Here is a 26,197-nt window from a genome sequence, read left to right as displayed (position 1 = left end):
GTCATAGCAAAGAGATGAAGCACTTTTGAAATATGGCAAAAACTGCGCTTCCTCCACTTCCGTAACATTGATTCATTAATGTTGGATTCTCTCGCAGCTGTTCTATTCCCATGTTGTTGCAGTATATTAATAACTAACCTCGTATTGTGGATGAATAATCTCAGTTGTTCTCCTGACTGAAGTTTGGCCCGTGTACAGCATCCTGCTATGCGATTGCATTTGTCCCTGACCACCAGAATCCCTCACGTTAACTTTTATCGAGTGGAAAAAAAGTTGGCGTTCATCCTCCTGCTTCACTGTGCTAATGTTATGCTAACATAGCTGTGTCACTAGCAATCACGTAGCACAACATTATATACCAGCTAGCCAAACTTCAGTAACCCTACAAACGTCACTGCTGTTTAGTTTTCTGTCTTCATTTATGTTGGAAGTGGTAGCAGAGCTGTACGTTTGAAATAGCTTCAAAAATCTCAGTCAGAACATGGTATGAAATGTTTAGGTGGAAACTAGCGAGCTAACTTCCTGTTAACTTCTAACTCCGTTAAATTTAATAAATCTGTTTTCATGGATGCCTGGATGTTAAACGTAATTGTTACACCCGATAAAGCAGAAACGCTGATGATTTAATTAAAGATGAAAGAATTTAGACCGTTTTTAACTCTCAGTGTTCGTTTGACTTTGGGACCTGAAGCGGACGGAGTTTTGGACCCAGATTACTCCGTGAAGCTCCTCACTACGGCAGCCATAATGCTCTGACAATCCATCAAGCAGTGCTGCTTACCAAAGTTGTACTAAAACATTTTTAACAGATTTCTGCAGCCAAAATCGGTTCAACGTCAGTAAGCACAATCAGAATTCATACATAAGGTACACTCTCGATTTTTGAGAAAATTAAAGGATTTTTAGTGTGGAAAACATGCTATACAGAAGAAAAGAATATATCGTGATATATATCGTTACTGCACATGCTTCAAATTATATCGCGATATGAATTTTAGGCCATATCGCCCAGCCCTAATTAGAAACTATATTCATTTGACAGATTAAAGAAATCATTTTCAGTATCAGGAGGATCTGATGTTTTCATAAACCGTCACATCCTGCTGCTCAAGCTTCTGTGAGAGGCAAGCAGATGTTGACAGCTGCTAACCAACAGTTGTTGCACAGATGAAGTCTGAGCTACTGTGAAAGGTTATTCCCTGTATATACTTTGTGCAGCAAAACTCTGGACTGTCCTGCAGAAGGCTTTATTTGCAAAAATCCAGGGTCTTCAACCCACGCAGTCATAGTGCAGCATTGTTCATTGTTATATTTTCTGCATAGTCTGCTATTTATTAGAGTTTCTGTTTATCAGGTTTTCCATGATATTATGTCTGCTTAAACCCTTAGTCAAAGGAGCTTGCCAAGAAAAGCGTCTGGACTTCTTTAACTTAAAGAAGTCCAGACGCTTTTCTTGGCAAGCTCCTTTGACTACGATGACCTGGATGACTGAGAACCTTCACAGACACTTAAACCCTTAGTTTTCCTCAGTTCTTTGTTGTGTTGTTTGTCAGCCTGCGTGTTCCAGTTTGGATCATCATCTCTGCTTTATCTCAGCTCTCTGGAATCGCTGCCTCATATAAATAAATGTTTTCGTTTATGTAAATGTGCTTTAGAGTCTGCATCTTGGGTCCTGGATTCTCCATAACTATGACATTATTGTGTTTTGGTAAGCTGGTCAAAGTTCATGAGTATTGTGTCTCATGGCTAAGAGCACACCTGCAACAGAGCTGTAAAAAGGCTATAGTCACATTCTGCTAAAAGAGTTTTGCAGATCAGAATGATGACCTTGCAGGCCAGACATGAACTCTGAAAAACAAACCCATGAATATTGATTCAAACTGGCAGATGTTGTATCAGTCAGCGAGTTAAAGCAGGGTCACTGCAAAATTAATAATAGTTTCAGCGAGAAACAGGACGGACATATTTGATTTCTGTCATGAATGGATCCAACTTTGCTCACCAGTATGTCGGTGTGTGTGAGGGAGCAAGAATGAGGGTGACTGTTGATTTCCATATTTACATAACTGCACGTCATGAAATAAGCACCAGGGCAGGACAGATGATTATGTCACACGGCTAACACGATTCAGCTCAGTTCAATTTTATTTATACAGCCCCAAATCACAACAACACTCGCCTCAATGCAATAGTGTGCAAATGGAAGAACGCAGTCTTACATATTTGTTTAATATGTGCGTTGAAGGACATGTCCTGGTCAAAAATGACTCCAAGGTTCCTCACAGCGTTACTGGAGGCCAAGGTAATGCCATCCAGAGTAAGAATCTGCTTAGATACCATATTTCTAAGCTTTTCAGGGCCGAGTACAATAACCTCAGTTTGATCTGAATTAAGAAACAGAAAGTTAGCGGCCATCCAGGTCTTTATGTCTTTAAGACATTCCTGCAGTTTAACTCATTGGTGTGTGTTATCTGGCTTCATGGACAGATAGAGCTGGGTGTCATCTGCATAGCAGTGTAAATGTATGCTATGTCTTCTAATGATGCTGCCTAAGGGAAGCATGTATAATGTAAACAGAATTGGTCCTAGCACTGAACCCTGTGGAACTCCATAATTAACCTCAGTGTGTGAAGAGGACTCTCCATTTACATGCACAAACTGGAGTCTATTAGATAGATATGATACAAACCACTGCAGCACAGTACCTGTAATACCTACAGCATGTTCTAATCGCTCTAATAGGATATTATGGTCGACAGTATCGAACGCTGCACTGAGGTCTAGCAGGACAAGCACAGAGATGAGTCCACTGTCAGAGGCCATAAGAAGATCATTTGTAACCTTCACTAAAGCTGTGAATAACACAGAGAGACAGACAACCATTCACAATCACATTCACACCTATGGGCAGTTTAGATTCACCAAATAAGCTGACCCTACAACTGTATGTCTTTGGACTGTGGGAGGAAGCCAGAGAGAACCCACACAAACACGGGCAGTACATGCAGATCCCACAGAGGAAGGTGAAGTGGCAGTACTAACCACCATGCCACCGCCAATGCAAATTCTAGATGTAAAATGTATACATGAATTTCATTAAATAGCGACTTCCAAAATTAATTAAATTCACTTCATCGATTCTCTTCTGCTTATTGTTATCAGGGTCACAGGGACTGAATAACAACAGTAGTCACTTCAAAGTGCTTTGTTAGATAAACACCCAACAATATTAATGTGGGTCAATATAACATCAATAATATTTCCATTATTTTACATTAATTATGTTCATATTACATCAATATTACAGCAGTACTAATGAACAAAGGGGAATAGAAAAGTTATCTTAGCATCATCTAACTTACATTTAGCAATAGTACAATATAAAGAGCTATATTATACTGAGGCAAGAATGCCACTTCTGCAAGTCAGTCACCTGTCAGGGATGATGCACAATTATTCACAGCATCCCAATGTACAGTTATGGACAGGTGAGTATATGAGCATGTTGTATAAGGCCTTGGGCCTCTTGAGACAACTGCTGTGGTGATTTGGCGCATATAAATACAACTGAATTGAACTCCATTGAATTGATAAATGTATCCGCTTATTATTATTTTTATTATTATTAGTAGTATTAGTATTATTATTATTATTACTTACTTACTTACAATTATTATTAGTAATATTTAAAGTGCCTTAACAAAGGAATTTTCCAAATATGGGATAATGAAAATACCATCTTATCTTAGTAATCTTTCTTCTCATGCAGTAAACACTGGTTGATTTTCAATGAATGCTGTGTTTCCAGTCTATAACCAATAAGTTTCAGTGACCCGAACCGAACATTTGCTTCAGATATGAGATGTCAGAATCTAATCATAATAAACATCAAATGTTTAAAGGAATGGTGTTAAATCAAAAACATTCGTGCAGGTCAATAAAAACAGAAGCCAACTTTGTGATTTTGGTAAGTTTAGGGTTTGAAGTTGATCAGTGTACTGGCATGTGTAGCAATTGTTAAAATGGGAAATAATGCAACAGCAGAAAACTGTAGTTACATTAATATTTTTTGGGATGCTGTTTTTTTCCTTTTTTTCCAGGTGGTGGTTGTGTACTATCTAATTGTACACAACCCCCAGATTAGATGTACTATCTAATCTAATTGATGTGTATCTAATCTTCTGTTATTATAAATATGGAGGTGTCAATTTTTAAGTTAAAGATTTAAACAAAAATGTTGCATTAAACGCTGAGGAATTGGATACATTTTTATACACAGTCCTAAAGTGCGGTTAAGTTCACTGAAATGTGAAACCTATTTCTTCATACATTAAGTAACTAAATGTCTGGAGATGATTCCACATGGGGTATTTGCTACGGCCAAGCCAACACATCAAACTCAGTGTTGTGTTCCTCAAACCATTCCTGAACCCTTTTTGCTTTGTGGCAGGACATCTTAACCTGCTGCCATCAGGTGGTACATCTTAATGTAACATGACCCAAGGTTTCCTAGCAGAACATTGCCCAAAGCGCCACACTGCCTCCTCCAGCTTGCTTTGTTCCCATTGTGTATCCAGGAGCCAGTGGTTCCCCAGGTAAATGACACACATATACCCAGCAATGTGATGTAAAAGAAAACGTGACCTATCTGGCCACCTTCTACCAACCCAAAAAAGTTGATTCTGTTCATCTGGACATAGAGTTTTCAGTACGAGAAATGTTTCGCCACTCATCCAAGTGACTTCTTCAGTCTCAGCTGACTGCAGGTTTCCCCGCCCTTATAAACAGGACATTTGCACAATGTACCTCTGATCAATGTTCATGAGTCCCATTCACAGAGAGTTGGGGAATGGCTGCAAATCACAGCATTGTAAGATGGTGACAGATGTACCCTTAGGCCCCCCCTCCATTCAGAGATGGTCTTTCCCTTTTCACGTAAACGGCCTCCTTGACTCCGCCCTCAAACCAGCGTTCCTCCCTGTCCAGGATGTCACATCCTCATCATTGAAAGAGTGTCCACTGGCCTGTAGGTGTGAACAGACTGCAGAGTCCTGGCCTGACGAGGTGGCTCTGCTGTGTTGTAGCCAGAGGTTGTTTGGTTTCCCCGATGTATAAATCCTGGCAGTCCTCCTACACTTAACAGCGTACACTATGTTACTCTGTTTGTGTCGGGGGACCCGATCCTTGGGGTGGACCCGTTTTTGGCACAGAGTGTTTTGGGGTTTAAAAGCCACAGAGACGCGGTGTTTAGAGAAAATGTGTCTCTGCTGTTCCAATATTCCTAACATGTACGGGATCACTACAGGTTTTCTCTTAGGCAGCGGTTGTCCTTCTCTCCTGGATCAGCTGAAGCTTTCTTTTGGAGCCTTCCCAGCTTTGACAAAAGTCCAGCTGGGGTAACCACATTTACTCAGGGCCTTCTTGATGTTCTTCTGCCTCCCTGGCTGCTGTGTCAGTGGGGATGGTGTTCGCTCTGTGTTGTAGCGTCCTGATGACACCCAGTTTGTGCTCCAGTGGATGATGAGAGTCAAACCTTAAATACCGTAGGTTTACGGTACACATCAAGAACCAGCAACTTTTTGACAATTTGCGCTACAGTAGTGCATCTGTTGGCTCGGACTACCGTATTTTCACGACCATAAGGCGCATTGTGCTAAAAGGCGCAGTCTCAGTTATGTGTGCCATTACTGTATTTAACACACACATAAGGCGCACTGGATTATAGGGCGCATACAAGTACCGTATGCGTATTTAAAAATAAAGCGGGAGCAAACCTGAGTTCGGTACCTTACTCACATTTTTATTACCAGTAATCGTCATCATCAACAACACACAAGCATACAAGTGTGCGTATTTAAAAATAAAGCAGGAGCAAAACAAAGTTTGGTACTCACATTTTTATCATCAATCAAACCCATCGAAGTCCTCATCCTCTGTGTCTGAATTGAACAGCTGCGCTAAATCTCCATCAAACATGCCAGGTTCACTTTCTTCACTGTCAGAGTCACTTTCCGTGCTGTGCGGCTCCTCGGAAATGATGCCGGCTTTTGCGAAAGCTCGAACAACAGTGCCAGCAGACATGTTAGCCCAAGCATCTACAATCCATTCGCAAATTGTGGCGTAACTCGCCCGGCGCTGCCTTCCACTCTTGGTGAAACTGGTCTCCATCGGTCATCCATCGCTCCCAGGCCGCTCGCAGCCTTACTTTGAACGGGCGGTTCACACCGATGTCCAGCGGTTGGAGTTCCTTTGTCAGGCCTCCCGGAATGACAGCAAGCTCACAGTTCATTTGCTTCACTTGTTTTTTCACATCGGCTGTGAGATGGGCACGCATAGAGTCACAGATTAAGAGCGATGGTGATGCGTGGAAAAAACCACCTGGTCTCCTTACATACGCCTCCCTCAGCCACTCTTTCATCATTTCCTCATCCATCCAGCCCTTTTCATTTGCCTTAATGATGATTCCTGCTGGAAACTTCTCTTTAGGCAAAGTCTTTCGCTTAAAAATCACCATAGGCAAGGCAAGGCAAGGCAAGTTTATTTGTATAGCACAATTCAACAACAAGGTGATTCAAAGTGCTTTACAGAGACATTAGAAACAAGAACAAATAAAAAGCATGATTTAAAATTGATTAAAACAAGCAAATAAACTAACTAACTAATTAACAAACAAACAAACAAACAAACAAACAAACAAACAAACAAAACAGTATATAAAATCAAAACAGATTAAATCAGAGCAGTAGATAAAATCAGTAGTTAAATGTAAGTTTTGAAATGTAAGCTTAAAGTGTGGATTTGGTGCTTTATTCAAATGCAGCTGAGAACAGGTGAGTCTTCAACCTGGATTTAAATAAACTGAGTGTTTCAGCTGATCTGAGGCTTTCTGGGAGTTTGTTCCAGATATAAGGAGCATAAAAGCTGAATGCAGCTTCTCCGTGTCTGGTTCTGACTCTGGGAACTGATAAAAGACCGGATCCAGATGACCTGAGGGATCTGGAAGGTTCATACTGGGTCAGGAGGTCACTGATGTATTTTGGTCCTAAACCATTCAGAGCTTTATAGACCAGCATCAGAACTTTAAAGTCTATCCTCTGACGGACAGGCAGCCAGTGTAAAGACCTCAGAGCTGGACTGATGTGGTCCACTTTTTTGGTCTTAGTGAGGACTCGAGCAGCAGAGTTCTGAATGAGCTGTAGTTGTCTGACTGATTTTTTTTAGGTAGACCTGTAAAGATGCTGTTACAGTAATCAAGCCTACTAAAGATGAATGCATGGACTAGTTTTTCCAGGTCCTGTTGAGACATCAGATCTTTTATCCTTGAAATATTCTTGAGGTGATAGTAAGCTGACTTTGTTATTGTCTTAATGTGTTTTTCTAAGTTTAGGTCTGCATCCATCACTACACCCAAATTTCTCGCCTGGTTTGTGGTTTTTAGATGTATAGATTGAAGTTCTCTGGTGACCTGTAATCGTTTTTCTTTGGCGCCAAAGACTATTACCTCAGTTTTGTTTTTGTTTAGCTGGAGAAAATTGTGGCACAACCAGTCATTGATTTCCTCAATGCATTTACCAAGAGCCTGTACAGGGCCTCGGTCTCCTGGTGACATTGTGATATATATTTGTGTGTCATCTGCATAGCTGTGATAGTTTATTTTGTTGTTGTTTATAATCAGTGCCAGTGGGAGCATGTAGATGTTAAACAGAAGGGGTCCCAAGATGGAACCTTGGGGAACTCCACATGTGATACTTGTCTGCTCAGATGTGAAGTTACCTATTGATACAAAGTATTTCCTGTTTTCTACGTATGTTTTGAACCAGTTTAGTACAGTTCCTGAAAGACCTGCCCAGTTCTCCAGTCGTTTGAGTAATATGTTGTGGTCAACTGTATCAAATGCTGCACTGAGATCCAGTAAAACTAGGACTGACATTTTTCCACTGTCTGTATTCAGACATATGTCATTAAACACTTTGGTCAGAGCGGTTTCAGTGCTGTGGTTCTGTCTAAAACCTGACTGGAAGGCATCGTAGCAATTATTCTGTTTTAAGAAGTAACTGAGCTGTTGAGAAACTGCTTTTTCAATGATCTTACTTAAAAACGGGAGATTTGAGATCGGCCTGTAGTTGTTCATTTGTGTCTTGTCAAGATTGTCCTTTTTCAGTATAGGTTTGATTACAGCAGTTTTTAGTGATTCTGGAAACACACCTGATAATAAAGAAAAGTTGACGATCTGTAACAGGTCTGACTCTAAAGTCTTTGAGACCTTTTTGAACAAACTTGTTGGCAGGACATCTAAACAGCAGGAGGAGGAGTTCAGTTGACCTAAGATGTCCTCCAGGTCTTTGCTGTTAATAGGTTGAAACTGTTTCATGGTGTTTAAACAGTTTTTTGGTGGACACAGTACATATCCTGGATCTGCTGTTGATGTACCAATTGCTTGTCTAATTTTTTGGATTTTGTCTGTGAAGAATTTGGCAAAGTCATTGCAGGCCATGGTTGAATGAAGTTCAGCTGCCACTGACACAGGAGGGTTTGTTAGCCTGTCAACTGTAGAAAATAAGACCCGAGCATTATGGCTGTTTTTAGTGATGATGTCAGAGAAGTAGGACCTCCTTGCATTCCTCAGTTGTAAATTATAATTGTGAAGTTTCTCTTTATAAATGTCATAATGAACCTGGAGGTTTGTTTTTCTCCATCTGCGCTCAGCTTTCCTACACTCTCTTTTTTCATTTTTCACCAGTGTGGAGTTTCTCCATGGAGACTTTTTCCTTCCAGAGATAACCTTCACCTTAATGGGAGCAATAGTGTCCATTACATTTAACATGTTAGCATTGAAGCTATTGACGAGCTCATTGACTGACCCTCTGGGCAGGTCAGGTGTTAATGGGAAGACCTGGTTAAAAATTGCACTACTGTGTTCAGTTATACACCGTTTTGTGATCACTGTTGTTGATATATTTGTGTGGGCTGAGATTTGACTTTCAAAGAAAACACAGTAATGATCAGACAGGCCCACATCAGACACAGTAACCTTTGAAATGCTCAGGCCGTTGGAGATCAGTAGGTCAAGAGTGTGTCCTCTATTATGTGTGGCCTCTGTTACATGCTGAGTCAGCCCAAAGTTGCCCAGAGTGTTACTCAGGTCTTTAGTCCCTTTGTCCTGAGGGTTGTCCACATGAATGTTAAAATCCCCAGCAATAATTACACAGTCAAAATCAACACAGGTCACAGACAGCAGTTCACTGAGGTCATTAAAAAAGTCTGTGCAGTATTTGGGAGGCCTGTAAACATTAAGAAACACAACTTTGGATGGGGCCTTCAGCTGTAAAGCCACATATTCAAAAGACTGAAAACTTCCAGGAGATAGCTGCTTACATTGAAATGATTCATTAAATAAGACAGCAACCCCTCCTCCTCTCCTGCTCGCCCTGACCTCACTGATAAAACTGTAGTTAGGAGGGGTCGTCTCGATGAGAACAGCTCCACTGTTACTTTGGTCCAACCAAGTTTCAGTTAAAAACATAAAATCAAGGCTGTGCTCAGTGATTAAATCATTAATTAAAAATGTTTTCCCAGCTAGAGATCTAATGTTTAATAAAGCCAACTTAAGTGTTTTAGAGGTATTACTTGTCCCCTCGTGTTTGGGAGCAGTCTGTGGCACACAAGGTATGTTTACTATGTTTAAAGATCTTTTAGAGTGCAGCTCTCTGTGTTTTGACCAGGCCACATGTCTCCTGTCACCTAAAAGTACAGAAATTTTAAAACCTTCTAGTAAACAGGGTCCCAGCTTCTCCTGGGAAAAGTCATCACTGCCATAATCCTCACAGCCCGGACCCTTCACACATCACGCATCAGACTGCGGAGACAGGGCATGAAGAGGAACTAAGGGGGGCGAGGCTGGGCAATGTGACTTCGATTGCTCTGTTGAGGGTGGGGCTCGATGGCGAACCTTTGGCCGCTCTGGTGGGGGGTTTATGGGGGACAAAAAGGGATTGGGACGGGGGGTAGATCTGAGCCCAGCATTGACCCGCTCCATCATCTCCTCAGTGAATTTCAGGTGTGGGGAGGAGGGAGAAAGGGAGGGGGAGGAGGGTGATGGCCTGTCAGGGGTTTGGGGGACTGGGGAAGGTCGTGGTCCCTTGTCCTGGTCGTTGGTGTTGTTGAGAGAGTTGGAGGCAAATAGGGACCCCTCTTCTTGCCTTAGATGTCTCTCCTTTCTGAGGCTCTTCCTCAGATGCCATGGATGTCTCTCCTTTCTGAGGCTCTTCCCGGGTGGGGGCAAATGGAGCTCCTCCTCAAGGTTTCTGCTGGGCTTTGTCTGTTCTTGGAGTACTGTTTGTTCCTCTTTATGAGATAACTCCTCGTTTATCTCAGCCTTGGCACCAAGCACGGATGGATGACGTATGGAATAAAACAAGTTGGAGGTGAACAGTTTCACCCCTGACTTGTTAAAATTAAATCCATTTGCTTTGAACAGATGCCTGCGTTCCCAAAAAATATTAAAGTTGTCGATAAAATGCACTGAGTGGTCAGCACATGCTGATATAAGCCATTTATTCAGTGTAAACAACCTGCTGAATCTCTCGTCTCCTCCTCTGACCGGCGGTACAGGTCCACTGATGAATACAGCTGCATTCAGAGAGTTTACAGTATTTAATAATCCAGTAAAGTCCCGTTTCAGAACCTCCGACTGTTGTTTGGACACATCGTTTGACCCTGTATGCAGAACAATGTTTGTCACAGTTGGATATTCATCTGCAATTTGAAGAATTCTCTCCTTCAGGTTGTTGACCATATCGTTAGGAAAGCAGAGGACTTTAGTGTTCTTACCGCACATCCTTTGTACATCCTTTACGGCAGAGTCACCCACAATCAGAGTTTCAGGCCTAGCCTTTAGCTTTCCCTGTGGCCTTTCACTTTTCAACAGATTTTCAGACCTTATTTCGCTGCTTTTAGATGGATGGTTGTCCGATATAGATCCAGGGTCCTTTGATAGTGGAGCAAATCTGTTCTGCAGTTTCACATTCAGTTGTTTTGGAGGTTTGTTGTTAACCTTCCTATTCACGGTTGTCCAGTCCTGTTTCCTCCCGTATACAGGGGTAGAAGAGCTTCTCTGTCTCGTAGGAAGTGAAGGCCAGTCGGTTTCAGAGATTTCAGCTCGCTGTGCCCTGCCTGTGGTACGTCCTCCCCCTTCCAGGAGACATGATTTATGTCTTGGTTTTGCACCAAGACAGTCTAAGGGGGGATTATCACTTGAGGATTTATAATAATGCACAGAGTCTACTTTCTTGGTCATGTTATCTGTGCTCCTTAGCTGTGTACTAGCTTGCTCATCGCCATTGTTTTGAATCAAAGGCAAGGTTGTTTCATTTCCACACAGTCCATTTACCTCCACGTTTACTTCTAAGCGATGAATTTTTGTCTCCAGTACTGCAATCTTCTGCAGGAGGCTGTGGTAGTCATCTGTGGAGAGGGAAGGCATCTTGTTGCTAGTTAGCCTAGCGGTTAGCACCTTTCCAGGCTATTGAGGCTGCTCGGTGCCCAGACGCTGTAATCAGGCTTCAGCTGTGTCTAGGCCACAGACACACGGAGCGCTGAGGACAAGGTAACCATAAAATGTTGCTGTTTCTGTTAAGAACACTCTAGTCCTAATGATCTACAAGTGTCCAGAAGTTATTGCAGGTAAGCTCACACGGAAAAAAGGGACAAAATCAGCATAAAAATCAATAAAAATCAATATAAGAAGCAAAGCATTCAAGAGCAAAGAGATGAAGCGTCCACACTCACAAAGGGGAGGAGCTGCGGTTTTTCGGCAGCTCCTCCCCTTGCGGCAGTTTCTGTCCATTAGCATGGCAGCCAAGCACAACAGTAAAAGAAGACTTTTCGTGCCCCGTTGTGCGTATCGCTACCGTGCTGGTCCCCTTCTTCTCTACAGTGTGACTCACCGGGATGTCAAAAGTGAGCGGGACCTCGTCCATGTTTGTGATGTGGCTGGGCTGGATGTGTTTGGCGGCGATGTGTTTGCTGCAGTAGGAGCGGAAGATGGCCAGCTTTTCCTTATAATCCGCTGGAAGTTGCTGCGCTACCGTAGTCCTGGTCCGGATGGAAAAATGGCACCGTTTCATAAAACGAAAGCACCAAGATGGACCTCCTTGGAAATGTTCAATGTTCATCTCTTCAGCTAGTGAAACTGCTTTTAGCCGAATGGTGACTGTCGAAACGCTTCTCCCGCTCGTTCTTTGCTCGATGATCCACCGCTCGAGTCTTTCCTCCAACTCGGGCCACCTCGCCTTATGTCCGCGGAAACTCAGCTGCGTTTTCTTGACCTGCCGGAGCTTGTTTTCTAGCTTCCTCCATTTGCGAACCATCGATTCGTTAATCTTAAATTCTCTCGCCGCTGCTCGATTTCCATGTTCCTCCGCATAGCTGATGGCCTTCAGTTTAAACTGTGTTTCATAAGCGTGTCTCTTTGCCATTTTCTTTTCTTTTTTTTTTGCTTGTCCCGTTTGGCTCTTTTGCCATCAGAATCGTTGTCTAAAGGCAAAGAAAGATGCCCAACGGATTTACTTTACCAAATTGACCATCCCAGCCTTGCCGTAATGGTCCATTTGATTCACCTTTTATTGTTTATTTTATTTTCACTTACTGAATACGGGACAGACTTGACTGGGGGAAAGAAGGGGAGAAAGAAAGAGGGAAGGAGAAACAGCTGAGAAGAGGGATGGGGAGAAGGACAAAAAACAAAAACCAACAGAAGGTTCAAGGTTCAAGGTTCTTTATTTGTCACATGCATAGTTATACAAGTATAACACACAGTGAAATGTAGCCTGACACGCTCCTCGACATATGCAAAAATTGGGGGGGGGTGTAGAGGAAGAACATTATATATATATATATACATACATACAGTATATACACTGGGTGAATGTGCAGTAGTAGCAGCAAGCAGGTGAATTCTGTACATTAATATGAATAGACATCTGACTATTTTACAGGATAGACAATATAAACATATTTAAAATTAAAGGAATTGAAATGTACATTGTGCCTTGGTTTAGTGTCTGGAAGAGTCCTGTCTCAGTCAATTATAGATGATGTGAGAGGGCGGGTGTGTGTGTTTAGGGCACGGATGGCTTGGGGATAGAAGCTCCTCTTGAGTCTCTCTGTCCTTGCCCGGAAGATGCGGAACCTTCTACCAGATTGCAGAAGTTGGAACAGTTTGTTGCCAGGATGGGACGGGTCCTTCAGTATCTGCGCTGCTCTAGTCCGGCATCTCCTGGTGTAGGTGTCCTGAAGCGCGGGGAGAGCAATCCTGCAGCAGCGTTCTGCTGTACGGATCACTCTCTGGGGAGCTTTTTGGTCCTTCACACAGATGTTCCTAAACCACGATGTCATGTTCTGTGTGAGGATGCTCTCCACAGCGCCTGTATAGAAAATCCTGAGGATCTTTGGAGAGACCCTGAACTTCCTCAGTTGTCGTAGGTGATACAGGCGCTGCCTAGCCTTTTTGGTCTGGACCTGAATGTGGGCAGCCCATGTCAGGTCTGAGGAGATGTGGACACCAAGATACTTGAAGGACTGCACCCTCTCCACTGGATCTCCATTGATGATAATGGGCTTGTAGTCTCTGTGCTGACCCCTTCTGAAGTCCACCACCAGCTCCTTGGTCTTGCTGACGTTCAGCTGGAGGTGGTTGTCCTGGCACCACGATGCCAGATTCTTCACTTCATCCATGTAGGCCGCCTCATCGTTGTTGGAGATGGCACCCAACACCACTGTGTCGTCAGCAAACTTCACAATGGTGTTGGAGCCATGGGTGGCCACACAGTCTGAAGTGTAGAGGGAGTAGAGCAGTGGCGAGAGGACACATCCCTGAGGTGCTCCTGTGTTGATGGTGATGCTGTTGGAGAAGCACCTGCCCACCCTCACCACCTGAGTTCTGCCAGTGAGGAAGTCCAACACCCATGCACACAGACGGCTGTTAAGTCCCAGATCCCTCAGCTTTGTGAACAGTCTGCAGGGCACTATTGTGTTAAACGCTGAACTGTAATCAACAAACAGCATTCGCACATAGTTACCCTGTTTCTTGTCCACGTGGCTGAGAGTGGTGTGTAGGACGTGGGCGATGGCATCCTCTGTGGATCTGTTGGATCTGTAGGCGAACTGCAGCGGATCTGTGGTGTCTGGGATGGAGGAGGAGATGATGTTCTTCAGCAGCCTCTCAAACACCTTCATTACTACCGAGGTCAGTGCAACTGGCCGGTAATCGTTCAGGGATGAGGGTTTGCTGTTCTTGGGCACAGGGATGATGGTGGATCTTTTGAAGCATGTGGGGACCACAGACTTCGCCAGGGACTCGTTGAAGATGTAAGTGAACACACCTGCTAGCTGGTCAGCACAGCAGCGCAGCAGACGGCCGGTGATGCCGTCTGGCCCCGCCGCTTTCCTTGTGTTCACTCTCCTCAGTGCCGCTCGGACGTCATGCTCCGCGATGCTGGTCACCGGTCTCTCGCTGATGACGTCACTGTCCTCGGTAGTCAGGCGGTAGATAGCATTAGCCGCCTGGCTAACCTCGAAACGGGCGTAGAACCGATTCAGCTCGTTGGTGAATGCAGAGTCGGCGTTGATCGGCGCAGTGTCCCTGGCTTTGTAGTCCGTAATGGTGCGTAGTCCGTGCCACATACTCCGTGTGTCGCCCTGGTGGAAGCGGGACTCCACACGTTCCCGGTACTGGCGTTTGGCATCTCTCACCGCGCGCCGCACGCTGTATGAGGCCGCTTTGTAGGCGCTCATATCGCCAGTGGCGAGACCCGCGTTGTAGGAGGCGGGTGAGCAGAAAAAAAAAAGAAAGAAAAAAAAAATGCATATATCAATCACCTGGATCACCTGCTGAGAAAGAAAAAAGAAAACAAGCAGAAGAGAACAAGAGTAATAGAAGCGAGCCCCAGGCTCCAGGCCCCGATAAGCGGCCGCCAAGGAGTGAGCCGGTGTGTACCTGGACGCCCATCCCCGGACACAAAGAACCACCAACGCACCGATGTCTGAGGGAGTCCGCCACTGGCAGGGGAAGTGGTGGTAGGGGGAGATAGGCCTCCAAACCTTGGAGGGCCTGAGATGTCCCCAGAGAGGTGGCGCCTGACACCCAACCTGACATATAGACACAGAAATACAGGCACACACAGACACAAACATCCATTCCCACCCTCATGCTCTCATATGCACTTACTCCACACTCAACCAACGTGGAGACAGACATAAAGAGACGCTGTACACACGATCACACTCCCCAAGCGTACTCTACAAACCGGGACTAGGTACCCTTTGCCATTTTCAGGGTTGTTAAAACAACGATGTTCCACATAATGCACATACCTGTCCTTTTATACAGTGTCCGGCAGCCTCGCCTCTGTCAGTGCGCCCCAGGGCAGCTGTGGCTACAATGTAGCTTGCTATCGCCAGTGTGTGAATGTGTGTGTGAATGGGTGGATGACTGAATGTAGTGTAAAGCGCTTTGGGGTCCTATGGACTAGAAAAGCGCTATACAAATGCAGGCCATTTACCATTTTACCATTTCACTCAGCTTTAACATCGCTCTGGGTGCTGGTGCACAGACATGCTTAACTGGGACCAGTGGATTTTCTATCCCTTTCTGGTGAGGTCATGAACGCATCCACACACTTTCCCAACAGGTTATTAAACCCGAGCCAATCTGTCACCACAATTAAGGGATGCATCCAGTGTGAGCTAACCGCAGCCTATGGGATATTTGTTTATGTCCCCATTAGGGGTGGGCGATATAAACGATATACAATAGAAATGATATAAATTTGGTCAACGATAGAGATTTTGACTATACCGCTCTATTGCGATAGCGCATGTTGATGATGTCATCAAGCTGCGCCTGTTTTGGTCGAAAGCATCGCAGTGTCTACAACCATTATCATCTGCAAATTATGGCGGGCGACAGTCATAGCAAAGAGATGAAGCACTTTTGAAATATGGGGAAAGCCAAAAACTGCGCTTCCTCCACTTCCGTAACATTGATTCTGTTAGGATGCCTGGGTCATTGACCCAGGGTTTTTGAGTTTATTATATTATTTATAATTTCTAGTCTTTGGGTTTTTGTTAGAGTCATGTCTTATGGTTTGTCTCTGTGTAATCCTTAGTTGCTGTCTCCCCTGTCCGCTATATCCCCGTGTCCAGTCAGTGTCTGTGTCTGCCCTGGTCCCACGTCTCTGTTCCCTCTGTTGTAGTGCCTGCATGTGAGTCTGTCTTTGTTCAGTCTGTGTTATGTGTTTCCTGTTTTACTTTGAAGGTCTCTGTCTTATCTCAGTGTGTTCGGTTTACGCTTCCTGGTCTCGTCAGTTCTGATTTGCCCCAGCTGTGTTTCCCTCCAGTTGTCCATTCCCTGATTGCTCCCTCTATGTATTTAAGCCCTGTGTTTCAGGTTGTCATTGTTGGGATCTACTGTTTATCTAGCTGTGTGTTCTGTCAGTCTTCCGGTGTAAGTTTATTTTGATATTTCCAGTTATGTTAAATTTGAGTTTAACATTAAAGCTGTTTTGAGTTCAAGTTTTGCCTCCGAGTGTCTGCACCTTGGGTCCTATTCCTGTCTGCACGCAGCCGTTCCATAACATTGATTCATTAATGTTGGATTCTCTCGCAGCTGCTCTGTTCCCATGTTGTTGCAGTACATTAATAACTAACCTCGTATTGTGGATGAATAATCTCAGTTGTTGTCCTGACTGAAGTTTGGCCCGTGTACAGCATCCTGCTATGCGACTGCATTTGTCCCTGACCACCAGAATCCCTCACGTTAACTTTTATCGAGTGGAAAAAAAAGTTGGCGTTCATCCTCCTGCTTCACTGTGCTAATGTTATGCTAACATAGCTGTGTCGCTAGCAATCACGTAGCACAACATTATATACCAGCTAGCCAAACTTCAGTAACCCTACAAACGTCACTGCTGTTTAGTTTCATTTATGTTGGAAGTGGTAGCAGAGCTGTACGTTTGAAATAGCTTCAAAAATCTCAGTCAGAACATGGTATGAAATGTTTAGGTGGAAACTAGCGAGCTAACTTCCTGTTAACTTCTAACTCCGTTAAATTTAATAAATCTGTTTTCATGGATGCCTGGATGTTAAACTTAATTGTTACACCTGGTAAAGCAGAAACGCTGATGATTTAATTAAAGATGAAAGAATTTAGACCGTTTTTAACTCTTAGTGTTCGTTTGACTTTTGGACCTGAAGCGGACGGAGTTTTGGACCCAGATTACTCCGTGAAGCTCCTCACTACGGCAGCCGTAATGCTCTGACAATCCATCAAGCAGTGCTGCTTACCAAAGTTGTACTAAAACATTTTTTAACAGATTTCTGCAGCCAAAATCGGTTCGAGGTCAGTAAGAACAACCAGAATTCATACATAAGGTACACTTTCGAGTTTTGAGAAAATTAAAGGATTTTAAGTCCTTATAGTGTGGAAAAATACGTTATACAGAAGAAAAGAATATATCGTGATATATATCGTTACCGCACATGCTTCAAATTATATCGGGATATGGATTTTAGGCCATATCGCCCAGCCCTAGTCCCCATGCACTTACCTAACATCCACCCACTCGCTCTCCAACAATGCCACACAAGGGTATGTGCGAGCCAGGGTCCACCATAGCCTGTCCTCCAACAGCTGGTGCTGGTGCACTGCTGCCTGCTCCATGCACATGACGGACTGGGTACAAGAATGCCTGGGTTTCAGCATCACTTGTAAAGTGAGGACCCTGTATCCACAGCGTTGGAGATCATTGGAGGCTTTATTTCCAATCATGCTTTTCTAATTACAGTGCTGTCGGGATGCTTCAGCTTCTTCCCTCAGCCTGAGCTGCCGGCTCATGTGTTCTGGTCAGCCTCCTTCACACCACACCCTTAACCCACTACTCCACCTCAGCTATGAACATAACCAACAATTGAAATTCAAAATACTGAGTCGCCACTTTACCTCTTGCTTTTACCTCCTTACGCAGATGCAGGGTATATCCTGGACAGGTCCACCACAGCAGATGCACAAAAAGACAGACAGCTGCACACTCTCAAATCCACACCTGTGGAAAATTTAGTATAAACAGTCCCTAGCATTTATGTCTTTGGGCTGTGGGATAAAACTGGAGTTTCTGGACAGAATCCATGCAAGCCCACAGATGAACTGTTAGCTAAAATCAATGGACAGCTGTTATACTTGGAAAGCTTAAAGTAGGGGAAGAATTGCAGAATAAGGCTACAACAGTTACAGGCTAACTGCCAGCATAGTTAAAACCCATGCATAATATTACGAAAGCTGGAAGTGCAGGGTTAATAGTTAAAGTGTAAACAAAATGATTTGTGAGCTGGGATGGTTGGCCTTGGTAGATGCACGCAACCTTTTCCATGAATTTGATTAAAAATGCCATGGATAGAACAACGTGTCTAAATAAAGCAGTGAGAGCTCAGGATGAAAAGTAATTTTGTTCCCCTATGAATCAAAATGTAAGTAAATGTTTCCGCCTATGCGCATTCACTCAGTTTGTACTACGGCTTAATGTTAATTGATGCAGAGAGACGTTAATCATCTGTTATGCAGCATACTGGAAATGACATCTCTTCAAAGTAAATGCCTTCAGAGACTCATCACATCAGAATTAATTGAGGTTGTTGAGTAAAACTAAAGCCCTTTTCACTCATGGACTTTATGCCGTCTGGAATCATTTCCAGTGCTGGAAATGCAGAAGAGGACAAGAAACAGGTCATCTTCATAAGTGTTTGTGATAAATCCTGTTGGGTAGAACTTTTAGAAACCAGAGAGGTGCTGCATGAAAAAAGCATTACTCCACCGAGAAATTCTGATGACTTTACTGCCACAAACTTGTTACAAACTATAGCTGCATTGGCACTGATCCAGTGTTGTAGTTGACACATTGGTGCAGGTATGCATGTCATGGGCCATTGATGCAGAGGACTCTGTCTTCATATGTTTTAGTTTATATTTGCTCGGTGTCATTTTAGTTCCTACGTTTGCTGTTTATGAATGTTATACCATAAATGTGCTGTTATGCAACTAAAGAAGTTTTTGTATGAAGTCACTTTATTCACGCAACCAAGGAGAAGTGATGGGCTATAATATGTGATCTCTCTTCACACAGTGGGACTGAACTGAAAAGGAACTGACTTTAGCAGCTTGCCTGCCTCTGCAGCTATACTTAGTGTTACCATAGCAACACCTCCCATCTGTCACCAGCACATGCTTTTAACGACAGACCATAATAATATGCAAACCCACTCACAGCCAACGCAGTGCCACCATGGTAATGAGAGGATGGCTTGAGTTTATCTCATCAAACATATGAGGCCATGTGCAGTACTGTACCTTGATGTACTCATGAGTATGTGGACGGTTATATATTCAAATATATTCAGTAATTGTTGAGTAATTGTATATTTGCATATGCCTTATTATAGTGTAAGTTTAACAGTGTAGCTCAGTGTGTGTTGAATTAACCAAGTGTTTCTACTTTAATCTTAGCTCTGTGTTTGGTCTCCACCTACTCGTGTGCATACCTGTGCAGCTGCTAAAGATTTACCAGTTTTAACTTCTAATTTACTAAACCATGTAGGGTGATAAATTCAAACAGGCGATAAGATGCTTTAGCCTACCCACAGTTGTTACCCATCTGCAAACCACTTTGCAGACCACCTCCATCCAAGGTTCTCATGATGTTTCTGATCTATAATCTCTGATTAGCACTGATCCTTCATGTATTATGTAACAGACCTGTAACACCAAATACAGGTTACTGTAGAAGCAGACTTTAACTAGAGTGATTGTCAAATTCTAAATTGGAGATAAAGTATCAGAATTTCAGGAGCAGGACCACACCTCCAAATATGCTCCTTCCAGTTCTCATCTATGTATGTTCCGCCAGTTCTACAAGCTGTTCATTCTCATTTACGTGCCCCACCTTCCCTGCCTTGTTAAATTCTTTAGCTTCTTCAATTCTATTTAGTACATGGGGACCTGCCAGGCCCGGTCAGGGTCTTCCCCAAACCGCAGCTCAATTCTTGTCCAAGCCATTCACCTTTACCTACTAAAACGCTATCAAACCTCAAATGAGGACGTGGGCCCAGTGAGGGGAAACACATATTTGAGATACCAAGTTAAAACTGTGACTTTTCTCATAGAGAGTTACTCCCTGCTGTGTTTTCAGTGTTATTAACTGAGTAACTGTGATGTAGATTAAACCATTGCTAAGCTGACACGAAATTAAATGAAATTTATAATGTTAACAGCCTCCAATCAGAAGCAGCCTGTCCACCTCCAGTAACCCCCGCCCTTGCTTAAGTATTTCCTGTATATGCATCAGTAAGAAGAGCTGTTTTTCACTATCAGAACTGGTTAAAATGGCCTGTATTTATATAGCGCTTTACTAGTCCCTAAGGACCCCAAAGCGCTTTACATATCCAGTCATCCACCCATTCACACACACATTCACACACTGGTGATGGCAGCTACATGTAGCCACAGCCACCCTGGGGCGCACTGACAGAGGCGAGGCTGCCGGACACTGGCGCCACCGGGCCCTCTGACCAGTTAGTGCACCAGGTATGCTTTCTTTTCCTTTAGAACCTCGTACTGCTAAGCACAGCAGTGACAGGAGCACTTTCATCCATGATTCACACCAACGTCTGCTTTGTGAGATTCTGCAGGAAAGCAGTCCTGTAGTTCAGATAGCCCTCTTTGACTCTGTCATCCTCCTCTGGGTGTCACTGTGTGACATCCATGTGTATCCATCTACCTATTAGCCTGAACTCTCGCAGGCTTCCTTTATGCACGTTGGTCACTGCCGCTCATTGGAAAGAATGCAAACCCATAAGCCGTCATTGTTATCATAATTATGAGATTTTAGTAGATTGGACTTTTGAATTGACTTCATGTTTTTAATCCAAGTATGTTTTTTTTTAATTTCCGCTCCATTATAACCACAAAATGAATTACAACTACACGTATGTTTCCTCAGAGAGCTACGACTGGGCTAAGGAGGACAACACCTGAGCTAACAGACGCTAACCACGACAACGCTAGCTCCAGCAGCAATAACCCCGTCTGCCCTCCCTCTCCCCCACCGCTAGTCAGTGCAGTTACCATGGAGATGAGCTCATCAGCACCGCTAAGAGACATAGAAAGAGAGAGCCTTTTTAGCTGCCACAACCAGGAAGAGGACCAACTGTGTCTTCCTGGGGTCCATAGGGTGGAAGACGAGGCTGTAGGAGGAGAAAATAGGAAAGGAGATGAGTGTGACTATCTCATTTTTGAGATGGGAGATGAGAAAGGAAGAGACCTCAGTGAAAGTGAAGGAGGAGAGGATGAAGGGAGAGGGGAAATAGAGGGAGACGATGGAAACGAAAGAGAAACAGAGAGTGATAGCTGGGAAAGAAGAGAGACAGAGGGAGATGATGAAAGCAGAGAGAATACAGAGGGTGGGGAGGTGGGGGGTGGAGAAGAGGGAGAAGACCCAGGAACAAAAGAAGAGGATAGCTGGATCAGAGGAATAGAGGAAGAGGCAAAAGAAGATGTCCTTTCAGATCTCCTCTTCCCCTCAGACAGTCTGCTGTGTCCTTCACCATCTGAGCCACTAGGCACCACCTCACATCCTCTGGAGGCCGTGTCACAAGAAGTTTGGGGTCCCGACTTCACAATCAGGGATGACCTCAGTGACAGCCACCTCAGTGACTGCCTCCAAGCAGAGCGTGTCATCGTGTACTCAGACAGCGATGCAGGTGAGGACCAGTGGTCAGCTTTTGCCCCCTCTGACATCACCAGCCAGATCGAAGAGGAGAGGAAGAAAGATGCAAGATTTGAAGAAGAGGAGAAGGCCAAAAGAGAGGAAGAAGACAATGAAGTCAAAGCAGATGCAAAAAATCAAGCGCAGAAGAGAGAGGTGGCGGTGGAGGAGTACAGGGTGGGAAGAAAGGATGATGATGAAGACCAGATGAGGTTGAGGAGAGATCTTTTCCTACGGTCTCCTTCAGTCAGCTCCACAGCGAGCTCCACAGACCCTGACAAGAAGGTGAGTTTGCTGTTTATATGTAGCCTGATGCAGAGACACGGCGGTGTTTTCTTTGTGCTTTTAACTTGGTTCAACACTTTTCACCAGACATTTAACAGAGATGAATTATGACAACAAAAAATGTTTGCCAAAATGCAATAAGCTCCTCTGAGTGTTAAATACAACACTGTTGAGTGTTAAATTAACACTTTTGACAGTGTTATATGTTTAAAAGTAACCTAGTCAGTTTTGAAGATTAACAAAGACTAACACTGAGCAGTGCTGGTTTTCTAACACTGGAACATTTCTAACATTTTGAGTTATTTTCCAGTGTTAGAAAATCAGCACTGCTCAGTGTTAGTCTTTGTTAATCTTCAAAACTGACTAGGTTACTTTTAAACATATAACACTGTCAAAAGTGTTAATTTAACACTCAACAGTGTTGTATTTAACACTCAGAGGTGTGGACCCATATAGACACCCTAGATTTTGCTGTGTAACTTAAGCTATCTCTAAAAAGAAAAGCCTAAACTTAAACCAGAGCAGGTACAGTATAGGCACACATGAGCTTTATAAACTCTGGTCTTAACAGGGTGCCTGTCAGTTAGCCAACAGTAGATGGAGCTGTGTCTCTGTCACTCATCTGTTACAGTTTCTGACACTTTTCATCTGTACCACCCAAAACTGCACTGTCAGTGTCTGATAGAGGGAGCTGCAACATGTGCAATGACTGTAAGAGCCTTGAACCCATCACCCAGCATTAGCACTCGTAGTTTGTATCAGAATTCTAGGACATTAATTCAAGCATCAACTAAAGCGAACTCTGCAGTTATAACACAGACGAATCTCAGAAGTATTCATTGCTGCATTATAACAAACATGTCCATTTTAACAAGAAAAGGGAATAAAGATCATCGCTGCCACCTTGTGTCCAAACTGTGCAACCACAGCTGAAAGTGATAGCATAGTCCACTCAAAGGTGACATGAAAAGGCTAATTTACACTGTGGATCCCTGCTCTCACATACTGTCATAGGTTTAACACTGACTGTGAAGCTGGATTAAAAAATACGTGTTTGAAGTTTTTAGAACAAGTTTAGCGCCGTCTTGTACCAATACAGAACGTGATGTCACTGAGTTGGTTGGTTGCTGCTAATAGACTTAGATTAGTTTCTGTTAGCTAACTAGTAACAGAACCATTAACTCATTAAAACTAAAACTCGGTCTATATCTATATCAGTTTTATACGAAACCAAGGACATGCTGTCCATTTCTCTCTGTCCTGTAGGGTTTTTATGAGAGAGAAGACAAATATGTTGTAAGTTTTCACAGTTTATTATGAAAACGGTTAAAATTTCAATGGACCTCAGTCTCTTTGGCTCAGAGACAAAAGGCTGTGTGTCTTTCTGCTCACTCAGGAGACCCAAATGAACAAAGAGCCCCACACTCAGACACTAATGCTTTTATTATGTGTGGTAAACAGGGCTCTAAGGTGATTGGTCAAAAGTTGGAGGAAAGCCACAGTTCTATTTATCGGGCTGAGATCCAGCACTTTGGCTCACGTTTTTTCTTCTGCATCTTTCTGGGCATTTCCTTATTTAGTGTGAATGCTTGAAAAGCATTCACAGTATTGTTCTTCTAATCTTTATTATTATTATTATTATTATTATTATATTTTATTCTGTATTCCGTACGTTTTTTGTAATCCTACTCCTTCAAAACCGTTCAACTTAGAAAAACCATTCCAACACCGTTAGATTCCTATTCTTTTGGATAACACTGCTTCCATTTTTCATATTTTTAACATTTATATTTTTAATTTTATTCAACTTTATTCAACAAAAATTTATAATGTATTTCAATGGGGAGACCCTTCAAATCCTCATTCAACTTACTCATTTTTAAACTCTTACTACTTCCACATACATTGACATAGAGCCACCATTCAAACTTTAAAACGAAGACAAGACATTCAACTATTCAACTTGCATTTATCTTTTCAATATCTATTATACTTTTTCTTCAGTTCCAGTTTAAGTTTCATGATGTTTTTTCACCCGTTTCAGAGTTTATAATGGGTGTGTATGGGACGGAATGTTGGGGCTAGAGTGAGGCAGCTCAACTGCTAGAGTGAGAGGAGCAAAAAAAATAATCTTAAAATCTTTTTTAAAACTGCTGCTGTGTCCGCAGCGTTTGCTCTACAGGTATGATTTTACCCTCAAAACGTAGCCATCGCTGTCCTCTTTCATCCAATGTGTTTACTATTGTACTAGGTGTTATGGTTCTTTCATAAATGTCACCAATGCACAGCCTCCTCCCTCCAACTCTTCCATAGACTCTAATGTTAAAATGGCTCAGAAGGTTCGTTTGAAAATCAGAAGAGCATGGTGTCTTTCCACTGTCACCACGTCCATATAATAAACTCCACAGACATGAAAACTGAGAATTTGGTAGACTAGACATTGCTGTCGCTCACAGTGAAAGAATTTTGTCAATACGACTTTTACTTTTCATTTGGGAACGATTTGTTTCGGCCTGACTTTTCTGTTCATTTTAAGCAGCAAAAGTGAGGCGCATGTCTGTGTACATGTGTATGGAGCCATTGGGTGCGGTCACTATAGCAACCAGGCTCACACCTGCCTGCTTAACGAGCTCTGCCTGCCACTGTACCAAGATTCATATTAAACACTTCTCTTTCAACTGCTGCTGTGTCCACAGTGTTAAAGCCATCATTTTACCCTCAAAACGTCGCCATCGTTGTTCTTTTTCCAACATCTTGTCTTTCAAAGCTCAGAGATGTAAACTTTTTAAACTGTGTGGGTCCAAGTGGAGGGATCACATTTTAGTCATTCAGTGATTCAAAGAATATGACCTTTTAATAGTCTTTCATATGTTTTCTGACTCTAAATGTTCTTTTCTCATTTCTTAGGTTTTTCTAATTTACAATTAAAACATTTTCAGCTTTTTTCCAACTTCTTCTTCTGTGTAACCTTCAGCTTTTAGCAGTTCAGCACTTTTGTTTTCAGGTTAAATTCGGGATTTTTTTTTTGTATCTCATTCAAGATTTTTAACTTAAATTCAGTAATTAATTCATTTCAGTGCATACATTCAGATTCAAGCATTCACACTGCAGTTTCTTCAGAAAATGCACTTTCTAGTTTGGAGATGCCACTTCACCCATCACCATGGCAACCACCTCTTGTCCTCCATCAGGTCTGATGTATGGCCTTGTTGTCTTGTAGGTACTACAACCTCGTCCACACTCTTAATAATAAAGTGTGCGTGTTAGTCCCCATAGGGAAATAGTTCCTCTGCATTTAACCCATTCACCCAGTGAAGCAGTGGGCAGCCACCAATGCAGCGCCCGGGGAGCAGCGTGTAGGGACGGCACCTTGCTCAGGGGTACCTCAGGGTAGCCGTTCAGTGGAGTCGAACCCCCGACCTTCCGATCATGGGGCCACCACTCTACCTACTGAGCTATCTCTGCCCTTGTGACGGGGTCTTAGTCTGTCGCTATCAGAATGAATCCAAAACTGTTCTGCAATACACTGTGAGCAGTATTAGACAAAACACAGATATGTGATGCTAATTATGAGACATTAGCCTTACAGATAGAAAGAAATCCCAACAGTCCTTTAAACAGTAAGTGTTTTTTTGTTGTTTAACTAACTGCACTGAAACTGGAAGCTCCACTTGTTAACCTTAATGTTTGAGTTTATAAAGCACTTTATGAATGAAAACAGTCTGGAGGAGAGCCTGAGTCATGTGACAGATGGTTCACCTGACCAACACCTGACTGATATGCCCAGCCTGGCTGTCGGACTCTAGCTGAGTCAAAGAGTCACTGGCTGTTTGCTAACCCCACATTTAATCTCTCCCGTCAGGTCCCTGTAGATTTCTGCGTGCATGAAGAGACCCAAAGTGAAAATGTCTCTACTGAGCATGTGGACTTCCTTTTGGCCCGTCAGCAGTGGAAGAAGATGGAAGAAGAGGTCAAAGGTCAGCCTATCCCAAAACCGGGACTGAGAGCTCAGGGGAGCTTCCAGGGCACCCACTCCTCACTGTATCCCCCCACTCGCAGTCCCCGGCTCAAACACAGGTAAATCTTCACCCTGGAGTCTT

The 26,197-nt window shown here is 43.2% G+C and overlaps 1 protein-coding gene across 9 annotated transcripts in view; it reads left to right on the top strand.

Moving 5' to 3' along the window:
- The window catches only part of LOC101473329 (uncharacterized), a 60,318-nt gene that overhangs the window by 14,490 nt on the left and 19,631 nt on the right, over positions 1-26,197 (top strand). For all 9 annotated transcript variants that reach the window (XM_076877088.1, XM_004575227.4, XM_076877090.1 and 6 more), the window contains 2 exons: positions 21,048-22,097; positions 25,960-26,174. In XM_076877088.1, the coding sequence (XP_076733203.1) occupies positions 21,048-22,097; positions 25,960-26,174 (1,265 nt within the window). The remainder of the gene's footprint in view (positions 1-21,047; positions 22,098-25,959; positions 26,175-26,197) is intronic.

Source organism: Maylandia zebra, linkage group LG18, assembly GCF_041146795.1.
Source record: "Maylandia zebra isolate NMK-2024a linkage group LG18, Mzebra_GT3a, whole genome shotgun sequence".
NCBI classification, from domain to species: Eukaryota; Metazoa; Chordata; class Actinopteri; order Cichliformes; family Cichlidae; genus Maylandia; species Maylandia zebra.
This window is presented reverse-complemented; position numbering and strand designations above follow the sequence as displayed.